We start from the raw sequence: 12,701 nt of genomic DNA, 5'->3' as shown, positions 1-12,701 counted from the left end.
ACAAGGCACTGGCAGTACATTTCTGTAACAACAACATCAGAACATTTAAATACATGTGAAAACATTTAAAAATGTATTCCATAGTAACATCAAAGCTCAAACTGTTGATGTACATAAAAAAACAAGTCTGGAAGCTAAATATTTGGAACATTTTCTTCATTAAACAGTAACTTCAACTTAAAGAACACAAACAACATGCCTTAAGCATCTAAAATGGAAACAATGCAGATGCAAAACATCGGGAACAGCTTCTCTTCAACAGTGCAGTTTGACTGACTCTGGAAGTGTCTGCTCAAGACCTCCGCTAATAATTAAACAACGTAATTACAAAAATTAATTCTGGAGCATTTTCAACCAGGAAATCCAGCAGGATTTTTCTAATATATAAGCATAAGGGTCAAATATGTTTCATTTTAAGCATCTTGTATACCTGTTAGGATGGTTCTCCTGATCAGCTGCCTCAATCTTCTCTCCTAGCTTGTTTATACATTCTACAAGAAGAAAACAAATGGGGCTTTAATCAGTTAAACCAGGGATAGGCAACGCCAGTCCTGGAGTGCCGATGTCATGCAAAGTTTAGTTCCAACTCTGTTAAAAAAAAACTACCTGTAGTGCTAGGAACCCATATAATTCATAATAAGCCCTATATTTATAACATAAATAGCCCTACTAATCCATTTAGTAATTTATGTGGGTTTGATTATGCATTCACTGAGTGAGGATATGTGTCGGCCAATCTGGTTTTGTTTTTGAAATAACAACTGCGGCCCCAGACAGTGAGTGGCCTTATCTATTCAGGTAAATCATGTTTCTCCGGTCATTGTTAAAAACAAGCAAACAAATCTTGATAGCTAGTGATGGAGAAGCAGTCCGGGGAATCTTTCTGCCTCCACCTAAGCTCCGCCCACAAAAAACATCACAATGTTTGCTGAAAAGGGGTCTATATTAGGCCTTGAAAGGAGACTAGAAAAAGACTTCTATCCACGCACCTGTTGCTGTCTCTATGTAGTGCCCTTCTGGACAACCCAAGTCCTCTCTCACATCCCCCTCTCCTTTTATGTCAGACACGCTAGACCAAGTACAGATTAATGTTTGACAGTAAAATATCATTCAGAAGACATTTAATCCTATTTATAAAAATCCAAAGGCTGGTTTTTGAGACAGTTTTTGTGTGTGCAAAGAAAAACATAGAGCTTCAGCACTCACAGGGACCCTGGGTCTCTAGGGTTTCTCTGTTCTGTGGCTCTTTCCAAAAACATTCTCTGTAGATCCTCATCAAGGGTGGAGCTTGCCCTGCAAGATTTCATTTGCCATTTCAAAGTAGAAGCAACTTAATTTTAGTTTTAAGAGAGGAAAATACAAATAACAGAACCTCCTGACAATTTTAATAGATGCCATTTCACTGATATATCTCACTTTGTCTTTTTTTTGTCATCACCGTGTCATAAAGTAAAGCCTTTTACTACTGCAAACTATTGGGGGTTTTACCTCTCAGTTTCATCAAGGCTGTGTCTCTTCTCTCTTTTCTGACAGTTTGCATTTTCAGCAGGGTTGTGATCTGGATGAAGGTCTGAAAAAAAAAAAACAGAAGCACATTTCTTCAATTCCTCATTTAAGTTATTAAAACCACAGTCCTACTGTAGATCTGTCTTACCATGTATCTGACATGGGTTTTCACCCTCACATCCTTCCATCTTCTCTGCAATGTTTTCATCATCAAACACCTTTTCATCAGAGGACTCTTGCTCACATTGACGTTCAGAGTCTGACGGGTCATCTTCACCTACCTCCGCTCCCTCCTCACCCACATTATTATTCTCTGCAGGAAGCACAAACGAACAGTTTTCCCTTCTCATGGCAAATACATTATTACATTTTTAAATACGGTTGCAATGAACAACAAACTGTCGAACCAGCAGGATGCTCTGTCTCTTCACTGGGCCCCTGGATGGTCTCAGTGGTCTGTCTGGCTCCAGAGCTGGCAGTGATGAACTCTACATTACCGCTGGAGGCAGAGTCTATTTCCTCCCTTCCATCCTTAGAGATGTTGATTTTTACTGGAGACTGCAGGATGCTGGACACAGAGGCATTTGTCTGAAAAGAGAAGCAGTATAGAAGGATATCAGTATAAATGCTGCAGCTGTGACTATACTGAGGCAAAAATAAGATAATGGTACATTTAGATTTATCAGATGCAAGCTTCTTCAACAAAACAACAAACAAGCTTTTGTTTATAATATAAAGAAGTTGTCTTTACTGAAAATGCTCAAGTTGAGTGAATTCAAGTTGCAAAAACACAGAAAAGATGTCAATAGCATAAAACTAATAATAATACTGAAGATATCTGATGACTAGAGTGTACCATAATTTATGCCAGTAAAGACTACATTTAATAGATTACATTGAAGATGACCCTGGACCACAAAACAAGTCTTAAGTAGGTATATTTATAGGAACATTGTATTGGCCAAAAATCATTAGTATATTAAAGATAATGTTCCATAAAGATATTTAGTAAATTTCCTACTGTGAATATATATAAACTTTTCATTTTTGATTAGTAATATGCAATGATAAGGACTTAATTTGGACAACTTTAAAGACAATTTTCTCAATATTTGGATTTGTCTGCCCCCTCAGATTCCAGATTTTCAAATAGTTTTCAACAGTTTGTTAGGATAGGACATCAATGTATAGCTGATTTATTCAGCTTTTTATTATTATTTTTTTAAAAAGGTGGTTTTGTGGTCCAGGGTCACGTATTAGAAATCAGAGATGCACTGATACTGACATTTTGGGCAATAACTGAAATGATTAATACTTATGAAATCTAGATCAAAAAATTAAAAAAAATTAAAAAACACCCACCTTAAAAGACAGACAGATAGATAGATAATTATTAATCAAATAAATATTTATAAAAAAATGGAAAGTAAAGTAATAAATTACATGATAAAATCAATTAATTATTGCTAAATTTTTGCATCACCTTTTATTTATTATTTTCTGTATTTATTTGTAACTATATTTTTTTTCTTTTTAACTTATTTTTTAATTCTTATTTTTAATACATAGCCAACATTCTTTTACACTATGCGTGTTAAAAATTTTAATAAAATAAAAAACAGGCTCTATGTAGACATTTTAGATTTAACATTATTTAGGCCAATTAGTGTAAACAATCTGGGGTGTTTTTCAGAGTATAAATTGTCAGCTGTATATCAGTCCATTTTACTTATTGGACTGATATGGAAAAACATAAAAAGTCACATTTATTGCCTGATACTGATATGATTGTTGTCAGAAATGTAATAATTCAAATATCATGATTCATTGACGGACAGTGCTGCTGTCTCCTGCGCTGACTGTGGCGAAACTCTCTGTGCAGACAGTATTGGATGGAGCACTGCCCCATGGTGACGTGTCCAACAAGCTCTGGAGGTGAGGGAGGGGCTCATTGCTACCCTGCACATCTCTAAGGTGTGTCCTATGGCCTGTAATTAAACGGAGTTCACAATTAGACGAAACTGACCCACACAACATATTCTGAATCTTGATTCATGTTGCATTCTTCTGATTCCCAGTTTACCTTTTGGGCTGCGTGGGGTGCTGTTACAGGGTGGATGTCCTCTGCTGAGAGGGATGGGCGGGGCTTCGGCTGACTCCACCCATTCTAGGTGACTGGCTGGTGAACAGGATATGCTGGAGAGGTCTGCAATCTCAGCCAGGTCTGGCAAACAACTGATCGAACAAAATTATCAAAATGTGGAGCACAGACTCAACAAAAGAAGGTTCCATTTATAATGACAAAAGACTTATACATACAAATGCACTTAAGAAAAGTTATATAATGTTAATATTTAAAAAAGTAAAAAACCTTAACAGTTAATAAAAAAGAACATTTATATTACAATAAACTGAATTATATCATCTGTTACTGAGCTTTGTGTGAGATGATTTATTTCTTGTACCTGATGGTAGGAATACACCTGTGCACTGGAGTAATGGATTCAGATTCTGTTGAGTCCTCTTGAGCAAGCTGGTATTCTAGATAAACAAGGGTGACAAAACGGTTATAAAAAAAGACAGACGTTACCCACAAAGCAGGCAATGAAATTAATGCAGGCAGTTTTGATCTACATACCACTCAGACTGTTTTCACCAGCCTGCTTTCCCTCTGCTGGAGATGTGCTGGGACGACACACCTCCACTGTGACGTCCAACTCGTCCTCTGAGCTCAGTGACTGAAAGACATAACAAGGGAAGAGGAAATCTATCTCTTTTATTCTTCAAGGCATGTGCCTAATCTGATTTTGATATATTAAATTTTTAATATATAAAATTGCATTTTGTATTTTTACCTGAGAACGCTCTTCACCAGATGATGTGTGGTTGGACAGGTGATGTTTGGGTGTGTAGAACATGCTAGACTGCTGTGTCTGTGTACAGTCCAAACAATCTGAACTTCCCTCATCCTTCAGACATAACATACATTAAAGGGAACACATTTAGAAGTTTGATAGCATTTTGTTGTAGAAGTCCACCTGTACTGTAAAAGTCATACAACAATCTCGATATAGTTTTAAATGACGATTTATTAAACTCACACTGGCTTTATCAGACAAACTTTTATACAAAAAAAAAAAATAATAATAATAATATATATATATATATATATATATATATATATATATATATATATATATATATATAAAATCATAGTTTATCACCTCAGTTTGGCTTGTCACCTCCAGCACTCCGTTGGTCACATCAAAAGTGTGATAGATCGTGCGGTCATTTGTGCTCTCCTCACTATCACTCTGAATACCTGGCATTAAATAGCATTTAAACATATTTTTTAATATTTAATTATTTAAAAAAAGGAATGTAATATAGAATTGAGCCCAAATAAAACACTAAATGAAATATCTTAAAGGAACAGTTCATCCAAAAATGAAAATTGTCAGAGGGTTAACAGAATGAGGGTCAGTAAATGATGACAAAATTGTCATTTTTAGGTGAACTATCCCTTTAACAGTAATTTCATTACCAGCAAAACTCTTGAATAGATGCTCCAGATCAGTGCTTTCCTGGTTCTCATATTCCTGGTAGCCTTTCACACTATGGCTGTCCTGTAGGTGGAGCTGTTGCTCTCCTACATCCTCACTGTCACTGCTGCCAAAAGCACTCAAGGGTGACCCCAACCACCCATGTGTCATTAGGGCCACCATTTCACTAACCTCACCTACAATGAGTACACACACAACAGGTCACATGTCTTTGAACTGGATAAATTACGCATGAAGATAGTGAATGGTGTGGCTGTTGTTTCTCACTGGTCCATGAGGGTTTTGTTTGGACGTGATTTTTAAGAGATTGGTGTGTGTCATCTTTCTGAGTCTCAGACAACCCAAACCGCACATGTAACCTGAAACAAAGAAATGTATTTGCTTATTTTTTTGTCATGTTCTTGCCTATTTGTTCATATATATCCTTCCTGTTGTTGCTATCCATCTATCATTCTCCTTTTGACTTATATCAGTCTTTTTCTGCTAATGCTCTCATACTGTTGTACCTCTCTGACTTTTGACGTCCTGTCTGTTGCTGTCCTCTTTTTGTTGTTTCAACTCTCTTCAAGTCCCTGTTCTCTTCCTGTAAGTAAAGCTTTTTCCTCATATTTCTTCAATAATTTATTTCAATCATTAAGCTTTACTGATTTCTATTCCTTTTTTGTTTGTAGGTGATCTCTGTTGGGGTATGCTTCACTCATTTAGTTTTTTTTCTTTCTTCAAGAAATTAATACTTTTTACGGAGCCCCGCACATGACATGCAAGAAAAAATAAATAAATTGTGCACATGATTTACTAATTTGTTCCCTCAATATACTAAAACGTGCACACGATTACTATTGCGTTCCCTCGATTTACTATTGCGTTCCCTTGATTTGCTAAATTGTGCGCACGATTTAGCAAATCGAGGCAACGAATTAGTAAATCGTGCGCACAATTTATAAATCGAGTGAACAAAATAGTAAATCGAGGGAACGCAATAGTAATCGTGTGCACATTTTAGTACATTGAGGGAATGAATTAGTAAATCGTGCACACGATTTAGCCTAATATTTTATCCTGCATGTCATGTGCGGGGCTCCGTAACTTTTATTCAGCAAGGGCATATTAAACTGATCAAACATGACACATACCTTTACACTCCTAGGAAGGGATGTGCTGTCGAAGCTCTCATCTTGAGCCGAGCTGTACTGACTGTCCTCCTCATCTCCATTAATGGTCCAGTTGGGAATATAATTTTTAAACGGTGGTCCCACAGCCTTCCCAACACCATCACTGCACTCTTTTGCCATGTTCACCCTCTTCATCACAGCATCCACCTCATCAAAGCATGGAGCGTCCAATTGGGTGGCCTCTACATTATCCAGACTCTGTTCAGCCTGCTGTAGAAGAACCTGAGACACTTTAAGGTTGAGAACAATGGAGCCAGTATGCTTTGAGATGGAGCGGCTAATTGCCAGATCCTTGTCTGTATCACTACAGTTAGAACAAGGTGGCTCAGAAAGTGGAATATGATGGGTAGTTGGCCATTCATGCAAAGCAGTGACGTCACTATGCGAAATATCCCAGTGGAGGTAATCAGTGTCTGTGGTGGACTCCTCTTCTTCTTTGTAGATTCCTTCCAGGTGATTTTCTTGGGTCTCCTTATGAACTGCAGTCCTGCTGTCCTGATATACTAAGAGGAAAGAATAGGACAAACTATATTAATATATTACATTCACTTAATGTGTTTACCAGACACTTTCTCACAAACGCGATCATTTTCTATGCTCTAAAACTTTCTCTAATAATGACTGAATGGAAATCTCACCAGATTTGTCCTGCTCTCTCGTCTGATTGATGTCAGTGTTCCATCTAGGGATGCTCTGAAGAGCTGACCATGAGTTCCATCCACTTCTCTTATTCTCGCTTCTTATCTCCTGTTGTAGATCAGATTGCACCATTTACTCTCATGCTGATATACTGTATATTACTCTCTATATCTCGAAAAACCTTGTATATAATATCCTAAATCATTTTATTTACTGATTTTAAGTTTTCGTAAAAGACGTTTGAACAGTAGTGCACATCCAGAAAAAAAAGCTTGTTACATGTGCACTGATACATACTGAAATGATACAGTATCAGAGCTAGACCATTGTACAAACCCTTATATAACAGCGTAAATTAAAGCACAAGTCGTGCAGGTTGCTGGTCCTGTGCTGGGCTCTGTGTTGCAGGCCCTCCTGCAGGAACTGGTAATAAGGCTCAGGCACGGCAGGGTTTGCTATCAGAGCCTGTCCAGCTTCAACCGACCGTTTTATCCAGCGTGGGTCTGTGGAGCCCCATGGCAAAGCATCTGTACAAGTCAATATAACTGCTTTACAAGTTGCAAGCTGGCAACACAAAACAATATCCATTACACAAGCTCTACAGTTTGCATCGCATGCATGAAGGTACCTGTGTAGATCTCCTGTATAAGGGTGCACACACTATAGAGATCGGCTTTTCCTGTACATGCTCTACATCTGATCACTTCTGGAGCTGCCCAGTTGATAAGGCTGAGAGGTAGAGGAACGAGAGGTGGGGTGTAGGTGCTCGTTCCCTCACTGCAATTGGAAAAGAGGGTAAAGGTAAGTTAAACAGCTAAAAGACTGTGTCCATTATGAATGTAAGCCATTTAATTGACTCATTTCCTAAATTCAGGTTATTTTAAATATATAGAGTCTTGATTTAATTTAAAGGGGCCATGACATGGATTTTTATTATTTTCATTTGTTCCTTGCGGTTTACTTGTAGTGTTAAAAAAGTTTTTTGCCCACAAAAATAAGGAAATATGTGGGAAAATTATTTTATTTCTAACCCCTATTCTGATTCTCTGTCTGAAATGACCTGTTTTTAAGGGGCGGGTCCTTTAAGGCTTGTCAGGAATCAGTAATCACGCGACGTGATACTCATATTCAGTGTAATCAAGTGTCAGCTGTTAAGCGACTGAATGCCAGTGGGCGGGGCCAATGGACAGAGGATGACTATTCGTCAATGTCTTGCTCTGGATACAGTGTTTATGCAAACGTTTGTGCCCAGGTGACGTCATCTTGCACCTCAGATCCAAAACAAGCTGTTTTTGGAGCTTGATAAAATAAATGCTTTGTTTACAATGAGGAGGACGTTTTAATCTATGAAGCTCGCAGGATGTTGTAATAATACAAAGACCTCTTATATGCCAAAAGATCAAGGCAAATATGATTTCTCATGTCATGATCCCTTTAATATATGACTTTAGTGAGAATAGTGTACCTGGGCACAATAAACCCGAGGCCTGTAACCTTGGCAATTCCAGGGTGCACAATGAGTACAGTGTGTGAGGAAAGGGCCCGGAGCACCAGAGACCGGCCATGCAGGTACATTAACACCTCACACACCTGTAGCACCACTGATAACAGGTCAACCAGCTGTAGGAGAGGATACTCATCCCGCTGCAGATTGTAAACAAGGAACACATTTTAAGATAAAACCACTTCTCAGCCATTTATAAATCTTTTTGAAATTTCAAATATTACCTTTTGGTGCAGCAGACTGTACAGGGACCCCACATTTACTCTCTCATAGACCAGCTTTGTGCTGTCCAGGTCAATGGACACACTCACAGCCATCAGCAGCAGCAGGTGCGGGTGAGATAGCTGACTACACAGGATATAATAGCAACCATTGCTACTGCACAGTGTATTTAGATAACACATGACAATGTAGAAAAAAATAATACAGGTTTTGAATTACTTCAACAAATGATGATACAACTTTCATTTTAAGCTGACGTATTCCATAATTAAAGTATTCCATTTCTGTCAACATTAAATTAAAATGAATCTTAATAAATCTGTTGAAAAACGTCACTGGTTTAATTGTGCATGATTCTAAACAGGGTTATTGTAATAGGTAACTAAAACTACAGCTAAAACTAAAACAAACAAAAAAAAGATTTATATTTATAAATATAAAAGATTTATATTGATATAAATGTTATAAAATGTTTCTTTTTAATTTCGTTGATGTACTGAAAAACTAAAACTGAAATACAAATGAATAAAAAAATGTATAGACATATATATATTTATAAAACTAAAAACAACAAAATTAGTACAACATAAATATTACATTTTAAATGCAAACCTAAAATAAAATAAAACTACAATAGGATCTAAGTATCACTAAAATAACATAGATTGCATTATGTCCATAACTCAAAAAATAATAATTAAGGTTTAATAGTCCTTTATCAAGGTGATATCTTTATTTGTATTTTATTTTTATTTTTTTTGATGAACAGCTGTGTGGCCCGGGAAAATAATAATAACCAATATAATATTAACCAATCACATCACAGCCCAACATGTTTCATCAAATCTAATTGGAAAAATTTTCATTCAGTTTCACTCAGAAACACAGAACATTACAGCACAGCAAAACAAAAATTCATATTGTCTATGAAATGATACAGAAAGATTTATCATCTAAATCAAGTTTTATTAATAACAGCCCTTTACATGTCTAATGTCAAACTCTTTTGTAGCTTTTTAAGATTGTTCATTGTCCTACCAGCAATACTCCTGCTCAGAAATGAGCAGATCCAGGAGACCATCACGTTCTTCATATTGTTGCACAATCTGATCATGCAGCTCTTTAACAGTGACACGACATCCTTTCCAACTGCAACTAAGGCACATTTTTAAAAAGATGATTGCGTTTGCTGTAAGGAAATGCTGTAAATCCATTTCAATCTTTCCTCTGACTTCATGCATATTCAATAAAGGTCATGGCTTGATTACAATGTCTTACTTGGTCATACGTATGAAAGATCCACACATAAAGGAATTAAGAAGCTCATCATTAGCTTGAGTTAAATCACTTTCACTTATCAAGGGCACAGAAGCAGCCAGTCCCAGACCCAACTCTGGCCTCTCAGAGTATAACTGTAATGATTACAGAACAACATTTTAACAGCTTAATGTGATTAATAGCTGTCAACATGAAAGTACATTGTTTTTAGTAGATTTTGTATGCTAATGGAACGGGGAACGTTCATTTTATTATCCTTATAATCATAGTCTAGGATTTAGAACATGTTTGTTAATAAATGTGGAAACATTTATGCATATTACTAAAAATGTGATGTGTGTTCAGGTTTAATCTTCTCAAAATATTTGCAAGAGAGAGAAAAAATGTTTAGGCATACCTTTCCATAGCCAAAACACTGCATCGTCATATCACAGGCAGACATCTTATGATTTATTTTATCTTCATGAGTGAGTCCAGATGCCCTATAGAGAAAAACAAATATATGTAAACCTTTACTTTTACTTTTTTGTATCAGAATCAATCAGAATCTTGAATCACTGTTCTCTTTTTCTAAATGACACTATAACTAAAGGCTGGAGAACATTAAACAATGTTTGTACATATTTTCCTTTAATTTGCATTCTGGTTCTCTGTCGTCAAGTGTTTTATTCCCAGTGTTCCAAAATCTGTTAAGGTTTTGAAAGTTGCATATTCAAGCCTTAAAACACAGAAAGTGTTAACTACTAAAGATGAATGGCCAGAGACCCAGACAGCAATATAGTGTTGGCCCAGATCCGGCCCACATCTGGCATGCGTGAAATCCATTCGGGCCGGATCTGGGCTGACACTGCTTGCTGTATGGGGAAGAGCTGCAGATCTTACCAAGGTCGCAAAAGCTTAAGCAGGGATGGAGAGCTGAGCAGTGTCTTTGAGGAGGTTGGGGTGGTACGCGCATCCCTGGACGAATGGGTTTGCAGCAAGCTCTGCATTTGAGACTCACATCTCTTCAGAAAAGCAAGCATCTGTAGATAAAAAAAGAATACATGGTCTTATGATGCCTTTACACAGCGGTGCAAATACAAAGAAATTACTACTATACTGAAAAAATATTATAAATGTGTTTTAATAAGTGCTGTCAATTGATTAGTCACATCCAAAATCAAAGTTTTTGTTTGCATAATATATTTTTTCTTTGTATATTTATTACGGATATATAAATACACAAATACAGTATAATTTGAAAATATTTACATGTATTAATATATCTATATTTATATTCATATAATTAATATTATAAATAAATATAAAACATAACTTATTTTTCATTTGTGTTTATTTATATACACGGCACACATACATATATTATGTAAACAAAAACTTTGATTTGGATCTAATTAATCATGATGAATCATTTGACAGCACTAGTTTTAATTAAAAACATACTTATATGTGTTGAAACTATTAAAATTGTAATTAAAATGTGATGATTACATTATGAAATACTATGTCATAATAAAGACAAAGTTTAAGGCTGCACTGGTGCTGTATGTTATAGGTACAGAACCAAAGCAGCATCAAAACAATTAGCACACACCTTCGGACTGTTCTCCTGAGCACCTGCCTTAGCCCAGTCCTTTGGCATCCGGCCCTGGTCATCATGGAGACGCAGGTCACCGCCAGAATCCAGCAGTGAACTCAGCAGCCAGGGATTACAAGAGAAAACTGCAGCATGAACGGGGGTACTTCCATCATTACAGCGGCTGGTGAACATAAACATCACACATGAGATAATATGCTATTTTCATATTCAAACAAGCTTCGTGGGCTTATTAAGTGAAGGTTTGACCTTACTGATTTGGGTTTGCCCCATACTGTAGAAGTTTCTCTGCTACACTGGCAAAGCCAAGGAGAGACGCACAAAAGAGTGGTGTCTGTCCAAGGTGATTCATGCTGTCAACTCCCACACCTATGGAAAATGCCATTTAAAAAGTATTAATAAAACATGTACAATCATTATTATATATATATATATATATATATATATATATATATATATATATATATATATATATATATATATATATATATATATATATATTATAAATTGGAAATGCCTCTGATGTATGCTAACCTTTTTTGAGCACATTCTCCACTTTTGCTACTTTTTTCTCAATTGTGTATCTGTGCAGAAGAGCTGATAAACCTCCTCCTTTTACTGTGCCTAGGAGCACTGGACAGGGCATTGGCTGAACCCCTGTCATGATGCAGATGTCTCATGGATCTAATTAGAAAAGCAAAGATTTCTTCCTCACCTGAAAACTGAAATATGCTTGGTTAAATAATTTTAGCATAGCAAGCCGAGCCATAAATGTTTACTTACTAAGTAAATACTTACTTGTTACTGCTTTTATAGTTAAATTGGCTTCAGGCATAAAGTTGAAAAAAGAAACAAGTTTAACAAGAAAACTAACCAGCGAAAACATAACCTTACTGACTTCTGTCACACTCAAACATAAATTTAAATGTAAACAACTTAACTGTATCTATGCTAGGAAGCGGGCACCATTAGCTCAAGCTCATTTAATATGAATAGGCCTATTCCTATTTATCGAATTATAATTTACCCGTTCAGGTAAAGTTCGGTTCACCTTCGCTAATTAAAATTTGCGATTGAAATATAAATGGGTTTTTATAATAAACAAAGATTCAAATAAGTTCTTCGATATTATGCTTTTTTAAGCTTCACGCTCTCATAATTCCGATGTGCATTGGGAATCGGCGGATGAATACTATTAGGTGGATCTTGAAATATCGACA

General features: G+C 36.3%; 1 protein-coding gene across 3 annotated transcripts; it reads right to left on the bottom strand.

Moving 5' to 3' along the window:
- Nucleotides 1-104: 104 nt before the first annotated feature.
- Nucleotides 105-12,651, bottom strand: tex14 (testis expressed 14, intercellular bridge forming factor). Of its 3 annotated transcripts, none has more exons than XM_026273841.1 (30): nucleotides 12,423-12,651; nucleotides 12,016-12,165; nucleotides 11,736-11,850; nucleotides 11,479-11,644; nucleotides 10,767-10,906; nucleotides 10,282-10,366; nucleotides 9,885-10,018; nucleotides 9,645-9,761; nucleotides 8,609-8,732; nucleotides 8,346-8,524; nucleotides 7,509-7,657; nucleotides 7,217-7,407; nucleotides 6,880-6,988; nucleotides 6,203-6,744; nucleotides 5,576-5,652; nucleotides 5,337-5,428; nucleotides 5,051-5,245; nucleotides 4,731-4,828; nucleotides 4,362-4,475; nucleotides 4,145-4,244; nucleotides 3,972-4,047; nucleotides 3,590-3,741; nucleotides 3,343-3,494; nucleotides 1,914-2,094; nucleotides 1,655-1,819; nucleotides 1,489-1,570; nucleotides 1,207-1,293; nucleotides 990-1,069; nucleotides 431-491; nucleotides 105-304 (listed from the first exon to the last, which is right to left on the bottom strand). In XM_026273841.1, exons 2-30 carry the CDS (start codon nucleotides 12,143-12,145, stop codon nucleotides 256-258), a joined length of 3,942 nt encoding a protein of 1,313 aa, XP_026129626.1. In that variant the 5' UTR covers nucleotides 12,146-12,165; nucleotides 12,423-12,651; the 3' UTR covers nucleotides 105-255. The 3 variants fall into 3 exon arrangements, with proteins under 3 accessions (XP_026129626.1, XP_026129623.1, XP_026129624.1); XM_026273838.1 differs by lacking the exon at nucleotides 12,423-12,651 and adding an exon at nucleotides 12,280-12,397 and having other exon boundaries at nucleotides 12,016-12,203; XM_026273839.1 differs by lacking the exon at nucleotides 12,423-12,651 and adding an exon at nucleotides 12,356-12,373.
- Nucleotides 12,652-12,701: the final 50 nt, after the last annotated feature.

This window comes from Carassius auratus, chromosome 10, assembly GCF_003368295.1.
Source record: "Carassius auratus strain Wakin chromosome 10, ASM336829v1, whole genome shotgun sequence".
Taxonomy (NCBI): domain Eukaryota; kingdom Metazoa; phylum Chordata; class Actinopteri; order Cypriniformes; family Cyprinidae; genus Carassius; species Carassius auratus.
The sequence above is the reverse complement of the archived record's forward strand: the minus strand, read 5'-3'. Positions and strand labels throughout refer to the sequence as shown.

Coding starts and splice junctions, on each gene's coding strand:
- tex14 (XM_026273841.1), bottom strand. CDS start 12,145: ATGACAGGGGTTCAGCCAATGCCCTGTCCAGTGCTCCTAGGCACAGTA. Junction 4,476..4,730: donor AGGTGACAAGCCAAACTGAG/GTGATAAACTAT, acceptor TTATGTCTGAAG/GATGAGGGAAGTTCAGATTG. Junction 1,070..1,206: donor CCTAGAGACCCAGGGTCCCT/GTGAGTGCTGAA, acceptor TACTTGGTCTAG/CGTGTCTGACATAAAAGGAG.